General features: G+C 44.1%; 1 protein-coding gene across 3 annotated transcripts in view; it reads right to left on the reverse strand.

Annotated features, from left to right (window-relative positions):
* fgf13a (fibroblast growth factor 13a) overlaps positions 1-13,001 on the reverse strand; it is a 516,601-nt gene that overhangs the window by 274,336 nt on the left and 229,264 nt on the right. For 2 of the 3 annotated variants that reach the window (XM_059976466.1, XM_059976465.1), the window contains one exon: positions 8,744-8,911. The exons of the other annotated variant lie outside the window; for it this stretch is intronic. In XM_059976466.1, coding sequence (XP_059832449.1) covers positions 8,744-8,911 — 168 coding nt within the window. The remainder of the gene's footprint in view (positions 1-8,743; positions 8,912-13,001) is intronic. 3 annotated transcript variants of the gene reach the window in all.

The following is a 13,001-nucleotide window of genomic DNA, read 5'->3' on the forward strand; positions in this document are numbered from 1 at the left end:
GTCATTCTCTACCAATAGTCACACCCACCCCTCTGCCTCCCTTCCTATCCCTCCGATATAATGTGTAACCTTGGACATACAACCATCCTTCAGCCACGATTCAGTGATAACCTCAACATCATACTTGACAATCTGTAAAAGTGCAACAGTATTTCTCATACTCGGCGCATTAAGGTATAGCACTTTGTATACCGTATTTGCTACCTTTTTTGATTCTGCATCCCTGATGCACTGATATTCGTCCTGCTGGCTGCAATTTTGTCCTATCATCTGCCTGCCCTTCCTGACAGTCTGACTGCACGCTATCTTGGCATTTTTACCATCCCTCCTATCCTGAGTCCCTTCACTCCGGGTCCCACCCAACCGCCTCGACTCCCTGCCAAATTAGTTTAAACCCTCTCCAATAGCTCCTGCAAACCTGCCTGCAAGAGTATTAGTTCCCCTCAGGTTCAGGTGCAACCTGTCACTTCTGTACAGGTCCTACCTCCTCCAGAAGAGATCCCAAAGATCCCAGAGCCTGAAACCCTTCCCCACACACCAGCTTCTCAGACATACATTTATGTACTATTATGCACTATGTACTAGTTGTACTATTTTGCCATTTGAATATTTCTTCGTTTTTGGAATACATCTATCCTGCACCTTCCTCATTTTTCCTAGAAACTCACGCCATTGCTGCTCTGCTGTCATCCCTGACAGCATCTCCTTCCAGTTTACTTTGGCTAACTCCTCTGCAATACTGGTAATTTCCTTTACTCGAGTGAAATGCTGCTACACCAGACTTTACTTTCTCCCTTTAAATTTCAAGTTGAGCTCAATCATATTGTGATCACTGCCTCCTGAGGGTTTTTTAACCTCAAGCTCCCTAATCATCTCCAGATCATTAAAAGAACACTCAATCCAGTATGGCTGACCCTCTAGTAGGCTCAATGACAAACTTCTCTAAAAAGCCATCTCATAGGCTTTTTAGTCTATCTCACTCTCTTGAGATCCATTTCCAACTTGGCTTTCCCAATCGACCTGCATGTTGATATCTCCCTTAACTATCATAACTTTTCCCTTTTGACTTGCCTTTTCTATTTCCTGGTGGAAACTGTAATCCACATCCTAGCTACTGTTTGGAGGCCTGTATATAACTGCCATCAAAGTCCTTTTACCCTTGTAGTTTCTTAACTCAACCACAAGGATTCAACATCTTCTGATCCTACATCACATCTTTCTACTGATTTGATCCCATTCTTTACCAACAGAGCCACGCCACCCCCTCTGTCTACCTTCCTATCCCTCTGATATAACGTGTAATCTTGGACATTCAACTCCTTACTACAATCATCCTTCAGCCATGATTCAGTGATGGCCACAACATCATACCTGGCAATCTGAAAAACTGCAACAAGATCATCCACCTTATTTCTTATACTCCATACATGGAGACAGAACACTTTGAGTACTGTATTTGCTGCCCTTTTTGATTCTGCATCCGTAATACACTGATTCTCACCCTGCTTGCTACAATTCTGTTCTATCATCTGCCTGCCCTTCCAGACAGTCTGGCTGCACACTATCTTTGATATTTTACCATCCGTCCTACCCTGAGTCCCTTCATTCCAGTTCCCACACCTCTGACCAAATTAGTCTAAACCCTCCCCAATAGCTCCTGCAAACCTGCCTGTGAGAATATTGGACCCCCTCAGGTTCAGGTGCAACTCCTCACTTCTGAACAGGTCATACCTCCCCCAGAAGAGATCCCAATGATCCAAGAATCTGAAATCCTGCCAAATCTTCATACTTCTACCCTCACTGTGCTATGGTACCTGCCTTAACCACTTCCTCTGGCAGCTCATTTCCTACACTCAACAATGTCCATGTGAAGATTTGCCCCTCAAGTCCATTTTCAATTTTTCCCCTTTCACTCTCAACCTATGCTCCCTATTTCTGTTCTTGTGCAAATGAAAATAAACTTGACTTTGACTTTAAAAAGTGCCATTACTGATTGGTTTCTGTGAATGGATTTTCTGTTTTATTATTTTTTTATGACACGAGATTCTTGTTTTAAAAGTGAAGCCAATATTTAAAGGACAAGTGGATTGGTTTTATTTGTCACACGTACATCGAAATGTGCAGTGAAATGTGTTGTCTGCATCAATGTCCAACACAGTCTCACGATGTGCTGAGCATCACCTGCAAGTGTCACCACGTTTCCAGTGCCAACATAACATGCCCACAACTTACTGACCCTAAGCAGTACATCTTTCGAATGTGGGAGGAAACCGGAGCACCCGGATGAAACCCACATGGTCACAGGGAGAACAAGGCAGCAGCGGGAATTGAACATTGATTGCTGGCAGTGTGCTAGCCGCTACATTCATGTGTTTCTATTTCATTGTTTCTGGATCTTTACTAATGTTTAATAACACAAAAGCTCTGAAGAAATTTTTATTTTTTCTTGTTTGAAGTGTAACGGTTGTGAGCTGCTGCTTGTTGCAGATGATCACCGGTCGATAGTGCTTCACAGCTTTTGTTTGTAAAATATACTCCTAAGTATTTGAATCTCTTCACACATGGCTCGAGTGGCTTTTCCTGATCGTTTAGTTAGGAGATCATCAACTTTAACATTGTTGCAAGCAAACACAACAAATTATCCAAACTTCTAAACTGTTATTCAGGTGGTGATTTCTGTCAGAGATAGAAGGGAGACAGGGATTGGCACGTGGCCAAGTGGTTAAGGCTTTGGGCTGGTGATCTGAAGGTCACTGGTTCGAGCCTCAGCCGAGGCAGCGTGTGTGTCCCTGAGCAAGGCACTTAACCACACACTGCTCCTGCACATTTATAGCCCAGTGGTGGTGGGTTGGTGCAGTATGGACAAGACAAGCTCAGGAAAGTGTGCAGCACTCAGGTTTCTGATTGACTATTTTCTGAGGAGCTGAAGGATACTTGTTCAAACTAAATTTGTTATCAAAGTACATCTATGTCAACCCTGAGATTCATTTTCTTGCAGGAATTCACAGTAAATACAAGAAACACAGTAGAATCAATGAAAGACCACATCCTCAGACCATGTTGGCTGCAGTCGCAAATGACGGATCTCACTCTGTGTATTATTGTACACGTGACAAATCAAGCTAATCGTCAGAATGTGAATCTCCACCCTGACATCCCTGTGTTGCTGGAGTGAAGGAGAGTTGCCTGTTTTGACCTCTGTCCGTCCTCAGTTCTACACAAACCTGTCCACGTGCTCTCACTTTTGATGCAACTGTTGCCAGCCTAAAGATCAGGATGACAACCTTTGTCAGCTCTGCCTGCACCTGAGAATGAATTCTTCAGCTTGCAAAAAAGATAGAATGTGACTGCCAGTCTCCACAAACCAGCAGCATAGACAACAGACCGTACATTATTATTGGGAAATTCATCTGCAAGGAGCGCAGTCACAGGAAAGCAGCATCCATCTTCAAGGACCATCCAGGACATGCTCTCTTCTCATTGCTGCCATCAGGAAGAAGGGACAGGTGCCTCAGGATCTAGATCACCAGGTTCAGGAAGTTACCCTTCAACCATAAATGAACGAGTGGCAATAACTTCACTCAACCCACCTCTGAACTTTTCCCACAACTGATGGACACTTTATCTCATGTTCTCAATTTTATATTTACTATTATTAGAAAACACAAAAACATAGAAAACCTACAACACAATAAAGGCCCTTTGGCCCACAAACTTGTGCTGAACATGTCCCTACCTTAGAAATTACTAGAGTTCCCCATAGCCCTCTATTTTTCTAAGCTCCATGTACCCATCCAAAAGACCCTATCATATCCACCTCCACCATCGTCACCGGCAGCCCATTCCATGCGCTCACCACTCTCTGCAGAAAAAACTTACCCCTGTCATCTCCTCTGTACCTATTCCCCAGCACCTTAAACCAGTGTCCTCTTGTGGCAACCATTTCAGCCCTGGGAAAAAGCCTCTGACTATCCACACGATCAATGCCTCTCATCATCTTATATACATCTATCAGGTCATCTCTCATCCTCCGTCACTCTAAGGAGAAAAGGCCAAGTTCACTCAGCCTGTTTTCATAAAGCATGCCTCCCCATCCAGGTAACATCCTTGAAAATCTCCTCTGCACCCTTTCTATGGTTTCCACATCCTTCCTGTAGTGAGAAAACCAGACCAGAGCACAGTACTCCAAGTAGGGTCTGACCAGGGTCCTATATAGCTGCAACATTACCTCTTGGCTCCTAAATTCAATTCCACAATTAATGAAGGCCAATGCACTGTATGCCTTCTTAACCACAGAGTCAACCTGCTCAGCAGCTTTGATTGTCCTATGGACTCGGACCCCAAGATCCCTCTGATCCTCCAGACTGCCAAGAGTCTTACCATTAATACTATATTCTGCCAGCATATTTGACCTACCAAAATGAACCACTTCACACTTATCTGGGTTGAACTCCATCTGACACTTCTCAGCCCAGTTTTGCATCCTATCAATGTCCCGCTGTAAGCTCTGACAGCCCTCCACACTATCCACAACACCTCCAACCTTTGTGTCATCAGCAAACTTACAAACCGATCCCTTCACTTCCTCATACAGGTCATTTATAAAAATCACGAAGAGTAAGGGTCCCAGAACAGATCCCTGAGGCACACCACTGGTCACCGACCTCCATGCAGAATATGACCTGTCTACAACCACTCTTTGCTTTCTGTGGGCAAGCCAGTTCTGGATCCACAAAGCAATGTCCTCTTGGATCCCATGCCTCCTTACTTTCTTAATATGCCTTGCATGGAGTATCTTATCAAATGCCTTGCTGAAATCCATATACCCCACATCTACTGTTCTTCCTTCATCAATGTGTTTAGTCACATCCTCAAAAAATTCAGTCAGGCTCGTAAGGCACAACCTGCCCTTGACAAAGTATGATTATTCCTAATCATATTATACCTCCCCAAATGTTCATAAATCCCGCCTCTCAGGATCTTCTCCATCAACTTACCAACCACTGAAGTAAGACTCGCTGGTCTATAATTTCCTGGGCTATCTCTACTCCCTTTCTTGAATAAAGGAACAACATCCACAACCCTCCAATCCTCCGGAACCTCTCCCATCCCCATTGATGATTCAAAGATTATCGCCAGAGGCTCAGCAATCTCCTCCCTCGCCCCTCACAGTAGCCTGGGGTACATTTTATCTAGTCCCAGTGATTTATACATCGTGATGCTTTCCAAAAGCTCCAGCACATCCTCTTTCTTAATATCTACTTGCTCAAACTTTTCATTCTACTGCAAGTCAGCACTACAGTCACCAAGATCCTTTTCCATAGTGAATACTGAAGTAAAGTATTCATTAAGTACCTCTGCTATTTCCTTCGATTCCATAAACACTTTCCCACTATCACACTTGATAGGTCCTATTCTTTCACGTCTTATCCTCTTGCTCTTCACATATCTGTAGAATGCCTTGGGGTTTTCCTTAATCCTGCCCGCCAAGGCCTTCTCATGGCCCCTTCTGGCTCTCCTAATTTCCTTTTTAAGCTCCTTCCTATTAGCCTTATTTTCTAGATCTCTGACATTACCCAGCTCTCTGAAACTTTTGTAAGCTTTCCTTTTCTTCCTGACTAGATTTATTACAGCCTTTGTACACCACAGTTCCTGTACCCTACCATAACTTCCCTATCCCATTGGAATGTACCTATGCAGAACTCCACACAAGTATCCCCTGAACATTTGCCACATTTCTTCCGTACTTTCCCCTGAGAACATCTGTTCCCAATTTAAGCTTCCAATTACCTGCCTGATAGTCTCATAATTCCCCTTACTCAAATTAAACACTTTTCTAACTTGTCTGTTCCTATCCCTCTCCAATGCTATTGTAAAGAAGATAGAATTATGATCACTATGACCAAAATGCTTTCCCACTGAGAGATCTGACACCCGACCAGGTTCATTTCCCAATACCAGATCAAGTACAGCCTCTCCTCTTGTAGGCTTATCTACATACTGTGTCAAGAAACCTTCCTGAACACACCTAACAAACTCCACCCCATCTAAACCTCTTGCTCTAGGGAGATGCCAATCTATATTTGGGAAACTAAAATCTCCCATCACAACAACTCTGTTATTATTACACCTTTCCAGGATCTGTTTCCCTATCTGCTCCTCGATATCCCTGTTACTATTGGGCGGCCTATAAAAAGCACACAGTAAAGTTATTGACCCCTTCCTGGTCCTAATCTCCACCCACAGAGACTCTGTAGACAATCCCTCCACGATGTCCACCTTTTCTGCAGGTGTGACACTATCTCTGATTAACAGTGCCACTCCCCCACCTCTTCTGCCTCCCTGTCTGTCCTTTCAGAAACATCTAAAACCTGGCACTTGTAGTAACCATTCCTGTCCCTGAGCCATCCAAGTCTCTGTAATGGCCACCACATCACAGCTCCGAGTACTGATCCACGCTCTAAGCTCATCCACTTTGTTCACAATACTCCTTGCGTTAAAATAGACACATCTCAAACCGTCTGTTTGTCTGTTTTTTATTTATTTGTATTCACTGTGAATGCCCCTAAGAAAATGAGTTTCAGGGTTGTATGTGGTGACATTTATGTACTTGGAACTTTGAAAAGACGACCCTGATGGTTTCAAGGTTGAAAGGAAGGTGAAAGAGGGAGGATTCCTCTGTAAATGGAAACAGCTTGCAGGAGCACAGGGAACAGGTGGACTTGGCCAGCAATAAAACACTGCGTTCTCCAATGGCATCCGAATACAGTGCAAAGCTCAGGTATACACTCAGCGGTAACTCTATCAGCTACCTCCTACCTAACAAAATGGCCAGTGAGTGTACACTCATGGTCTTCTGCTCCTGTAGTCCATCCACTTCAAGGGTTGATGTGTTGTGTGTTCAGAGATGCTCTCCCGCACACCACTGCTGTGACTTGGTTACTTGAGTCACTGTCACTTTCCAGTCAGCTTGAACCAGTCTGACCATTCCCCTCTGACCTCTCTCATTAACAAGGTTTATTTTCCCATAAATCTGCCATTAACTGGATATTTTTTTGTTTTTCGCACCATTCGCTGTCAACTCTCGAGAAAGTTGTGTGTGAAAATCCCAGGAGATCAGCAATCTCTGAGATACTCAAACTGCCCCATTTGGCACCAGCAATCATGCCACAGTCCAAGGCACTTAGATTACATTTCTTCTCCATTCCCTTCTGATGTTTAGTCTGAACAACAAATGAACCTCTTGACCAGGTCTGCATGCGTTTATGCATTGAGTTGCTGCCACATGATTGGCTGATAGGATATCTGCATTAACGAATAGGTGTACAGATGTACCTCATGACGTGGCCATGGAGTGTATAGTATTATTGGGAAATTCATGTGCGAAAAGATGAGCAGGTTGTATTCAAGTTTGAAAGGAAGGTGAAGGAAGGAGGATTCTGACTGAATAGAAACAGCTTGTAGGATCACAGGGAACAGGCAGAATTGCCAGTAATAAAATGCAGTAACACACAAAATACTGGAGGAACTCAGCAGCTCAGGCATCATCTCTAAAAATGAATAAACAGTCTATGTTTGGGGCTGAGATCCTTCATCGGGACTGGAAAGGAAGGGGGAAGATGCCAGAATATGAAGGTGGTGGGAAGGAAGAACGACAGGTGGAGCCAGATGGGTGGGTGAGGGTATGAAGTAAAAACTGGGAGCTGATAGGTGGCAAAGGAAAAAGGCCAGACCAGAAGGAAGAGAGTGGACCATGGGAGAACGAGGAAGAGGAGGGACAGCAGGGGAGGTGATAGGCAGGTGAAGAGAAGAGGTAAGAGGCCAGAGTGGGTAATGGTTAGAAGAGGGGAAAGGGATGGGGAAAATACAGTATGTTCCAATGGAATCTGAATACAGTGCCAAGCACAGGTAAATCTCATTCCATTTCCTTATATGCAGCAGGTGAAAAGAGAACTTGTAGAGCTGTAATCCATGTCTCTCTTTACAGAGAGCATGTGTGCTGTTGAATTACAAGTCTTTGCATCACCACACACACAGCACACTGCTTGAGTTATTTTTAGCCTAGCCCCGAGTGATTCAATGTCCTCACTGTAATCCTTTGTTTAAAAATAAAAACGGGGGAAGTAAAACATTCATCTGAGGGAAGAATGCATGTCTTGGTGCTTCAGGCACAGTACGTGGCTGCATTATACACTGGGAAGGAAACTGCAGTGACTTAACACAGTGCTATAGACTCGAAACGTACAACACACATGTGCATGCAATACGCTCCTTTACAATTCCAATTCACGTGCATTGCATACAGTTCCCATATTAATACTGCTTCTCTGCCAATGGAGTACAAAGTGCATGGAGTCTGGGTGAGCAAGTGCGCAGAAGCATTTCTCAATGGCCATAGCATCACTCCCTTAGCCAAGAGGCACATTCTGGGACCGGATGGTCTTTAAAAGCAAGCAACTTTCATAACAGCCAAGTGACATAGAATGAGTCACAATGAAAAAATCATTCCTTCTCCCTCCCTGTTTCCAAAGCATTGGATCCAAAAAACATTTCTCACATGCGATTCTGGCAAAGCATTGGGCCCAGGGTAGGCAAGCAATCCGCAGGTGAGGTGTTCACAACGACTCTGGTCGGAATGCAGGGTCCGCGCCGTTATCGCAGCCTCCCACCCCCTCCGGAACATGGCACAGCAGAGGGACACGGACAAAGACAGACAAAACAGCTGATTGTGCGGTAGACAAACCTTCCAGGTCTGTGTTTTCGTTGTGGATGACTTGCTTCAGAGGGCAGCAGAAGATTTCGTGACATTTAGCACGAAACGGAGACTCTTTTTTCTTAACATCGGCGGATTGGATAGAGTCTCGATGCAACACATAGTAATCCTGTGTGTCAGGGACAGCATCATCTCGAACTGTGGTTTTCATACAACAAAATGAACTAGGATTAGCAGGTATTCAGCCAGACTTCCCCATCCCATCTCCCCTGAACTCTTGTTAAAACATTTAGACCAGTCCCCTCGCAAAAAATCCAGAGCAACACACACAAAATACTAGAACAGCTGAGCATGTAGGCTGCATGTATGGAGAGGAATAAACACTTGATATTTCGAGCTGAGATCCTTCATCAAAACTCCTGATGCCTTGGCCCAAGACATCAACTATTTATCCATTTCCATAGCTGCTGTCTGACCTGCTGGGTTCCTCCAGCGGTTTGTGTGTGTTGCTCTGGATTTCCTGCGTCTGCAGAAATTCTTGTGTTTAAAAGAAATACAGTTCTTTATACATTTTTAAGACTGGAATAGCAATAAATTCCATGTTGGTAAAACCATGGATTCCAAAGTCAATTACTCAGAATTAAATCTCTTCATGTTAAATGTAAACTCTTGCTGTGACTATACCATGCAACCCAAAAGATTTTACAAGAAAACGATTTAGACCATCACATCTGCTGTCCCTTTAACGTCAAAGAGTCTCCACAACAGGTGGTTCCAATCCAGACTCTACATACCCCTGAATTTACAGCAGGGGTCCATGGCATGAAAAAGATTGGGAACCCCTGCTCTACAACATGGGAAGGAGGTCTGATGCCTCAGGTGCTTCTGGAGGTTTAGATTCGTACTTGTGCAACGTGTAAAATGCAATGCAAATTGTGTTCCCAGATCACCCCTATCCAGTGCCTTCACCACTCAGAAGGACAAGGGCAGCAGGTGCAAGGAAACACCACCATTCATGGGTTCCCCTGCGTCGTACGTCATCCTAACTTAGAAACATATCACCTCCCTTCATTTTTACTGGATCCAAACTTCCTCCCCGACTGTAGGAAGATCTTCACCAGAAGGACATGATGATCAAGAATGCAACACACTCCCACCTTCTATTCATAATTTACGATTGTTTAATGTCAGTTCCAGTACACAAATGTAAAGGAGAACAATATAATTGTTTTTCCAGATCCAAGGCAGCACAACAAAAACACACTAAGCTAAAGAACATCTTAATTATAATAAAAAAGCACAATAAATATAAGATAGCTTACGGTATATACATGGATTGATTGTATGTCCATAAAGTGACTCTAGACACAGGAGTGACTTACAGCACATGGTAAAGTAGTGATGCTTGGGAGTGGGGAGGGGTGGGTTAGCGGGTAGAGGTGTTGACAAATTTAACAAATTGCATGACACGTGCTGGTGATAATAAACCTGATTCTGATTCTGACCAGCCTTACTACTCGGGGAAAGTAACTGTTTTTGAGTTTGATGGTCCTGGTGTGGATGCTGCATCACCTCCTCGCAGATGGGAGTGGGACAGACAGTCCATCAGCAGGGTGCGTGGGATGTATCCTTCATTCTCAAGGGTAGTCAGGAATGAGTAATTGTCCTAACAACGGCCTTGCCATATCCCAAAGATAGAAAAGAGGATTATGGAAACTGAAGGCTGAGATTGGAGTGAGAGAATCAGAGGACAAGAGGATTGGGCCATTTCACTAGTAAGACCTGGCATTGTTGGTGATCTTATGGAGTGGTTCTGAGTTGGTGGCATGGTAGCATAACACTTTACAGCACCAGTGATCAGGGTTCAATATCGGCTGCTGTCCGTAAGTAGTTTGAATGTTCTCCACGTGACCGTGTGGGTTTCCTCCGGGTGCTCCAGTTTCCTCCCACAGTCCAAAGACGTGTGTGGCAGTGTTAGTGAGCTGGTGGTGTGTTACACAGGGACCAGAAGGATGGTAGCACTTGTGGGCTGCCCTCGGATTGTATTGGCCATTGACGCGAACGATGTATTTCACTGCATGCTTCACTCAATGTACACCTGGTAAATGAAGCTAATCTGTGTTGAGAGGTTAAATGCTAACAGGAGGGAGAGATCCCTCAGCTACAGATGAAGCCTTCTGCACCATGTCCTCAACTCTGAGAGGTGTGTGTGAGGTGTTCTCCAGCAGAAAGTGTTAAATTAGGGGAACAGATTGCACCAATTACAGTGGTTTTTTCTTGACTTTAGGAAGAGTGATTTGTGATTCTCAGAAGGTACAGGCCCCAAAGAACATGGTCTTTTGGGGCTGTATTTCCAATCCTTTAGCTCTCTGATTTGCGAATGTAAAATGTTCAGAATTTGGTTCTTTCTCATTACACTCAACTTTGATGGGTTCATGAACCACACTGCATTATCACCCCACTGTCCTAACAATCAGCCAATTCAACGCTATTTCATCATCTACATATATGATCCTCGAGCTAACTTGCATATCGCGAAGGAAAATGTACCTAAAATTAGTGTCAATCACTGACCACCTTCTGCACAAAAACTATTCATTTTGTCTGCTACCCAAGAACCAGACAAAGTTGAAGTCAATGTAAATTTACTATCACAGGACGGACAGCACATGTCACCATATACAACACTGAAATTCATTTCCTGTTCACAGGAAAATAAAAAAATACAGAAGCAGTCATGAAGACATAAATTTATGAACTTATGAGACAAAGGCTAACAAACAATCAATGTGCAAATAGATAAATAATTAATACTGAGACCATCCAGTCATGTAGTTTGAACACAATTACTTTTGCTTAATGAAGATGCATTTCACTAAACAGCAATGAGACTAATTTCAGTCTCAAGACAAGGCCACATTTCCGCTGGTTAACAGCTGGATATCTTGTTATTAATTTCTATCTACATGAAACCTGTGGAGAAGAGGCATTGTTAAAGCCATCAGAAAATAATAGAGTCATGCAGGGATTTAGGAATATGTTGAACAGGGAGCCCGCACCCACATTCCTCCTCACCTACTTTCACCTACAGTCTTCTAGCCTGTATTCCTTCCCCTCCCCACAACCCCTTATTCTGGCTTCTGCCCCACCTCTCCACTTATGCTGAAGGGTCTTTGCCTGAAACGTCGACTGTTTACTATTTCTCATAGCTGCTGCCTGACTGGCTGTGTTCCTCCAGCATTTTGTGTGTGTTACTCTCGATGTCCAGCATTTGCAGAATCTCTCGTGTCAGTGACATCAGGGACTCTGTCCACCATTGTATATAGATGTCAGAGGCATCACTAATTTTACCTGCCACGGGAGATTTCTGCGATCATTTTGGTAGGGGTGTATATTCCAGTTCAGGCTCTGGATGATCTGAGCAATGGGATCATCATGCATGAAACAGCACACTCTGACACCTTGGAACTTGAAAAAGTTACTAAATAATTACCATCAACAAATCACCTTAAGTACAAGACCACTGTTACACCACCATCAAGAATGCCTACCGTGCTATTCCACACCCTCACTTCGGGAAGTCTGATCTCCCGGCTGTACTCCTACTCCCTGAGTACAGGCAGAGACTGAAGACTGCAGCACCAGTAGTGAGGACCATGAAGGTTTGGACAAGGGAAGCACAGGAGGATTATCGGACTGCTTTGAATTGGTGGAATGGACTATATTTAGGGATTCATCTTCGAACCTGGATGAGTATACTGCAGTTGTTACCGACTTCATTAAAACCTGTGTGGTGAGTGTGTGCCCATAAAAACTTGCTGCACATTCCCTAATCAAAAGCCGTAGATGAACCAGGAAGTACGTCATCTGCTGAAGGCTAGATCTGTGGCATTCAACTCTGGCGACCCAGGTCTGTACCAGAAAACCAGGTATGACTTGTGGAGGGCTATTTCAAGAATGAAGAGACAATTCCGAGCGAGGTTGGAGGCAACATCGGACGCACAGCAGGGCTTGCAAGACATGACTTCTAACAACGAGAAGCCCAAGAGCATGAACGACAGCAATGCTTCACTACCAGATGAATTCAATGTACCTACGCCTGCTTTGAAAGGGAGAACATATCTACAGCTGTGAAGATCCCTGCTGCACCCAGTGACACTGAGATCTCTATCTTGGAAGCTAATGTTAGGCTGTCTTTAAGGAGGATGTGGCGAATTACATATACCTGTCTGGACACGCCCCCCTCGCTGACTGCTCCTGTGGCTCCTCCCACAGACCCCGGTATAAA

Source organism: Hypanus sabinus, chromosome 8 (genome assembly GCF_030144855.1).
Source record: "Hypanus sabinus isolate sHypSab1 chromosome 8, sHypSab1.hap1, whole genome shotgun sequence".
In the NCBI taxonomy this organism is placed as follows: domain Eukaryota; kingdom Metazoa; phylum Chordata; class Chondrichthyes; order Myliobatiformes; family Dasyatidae; genus Hypanus; species Hypanus sabinus.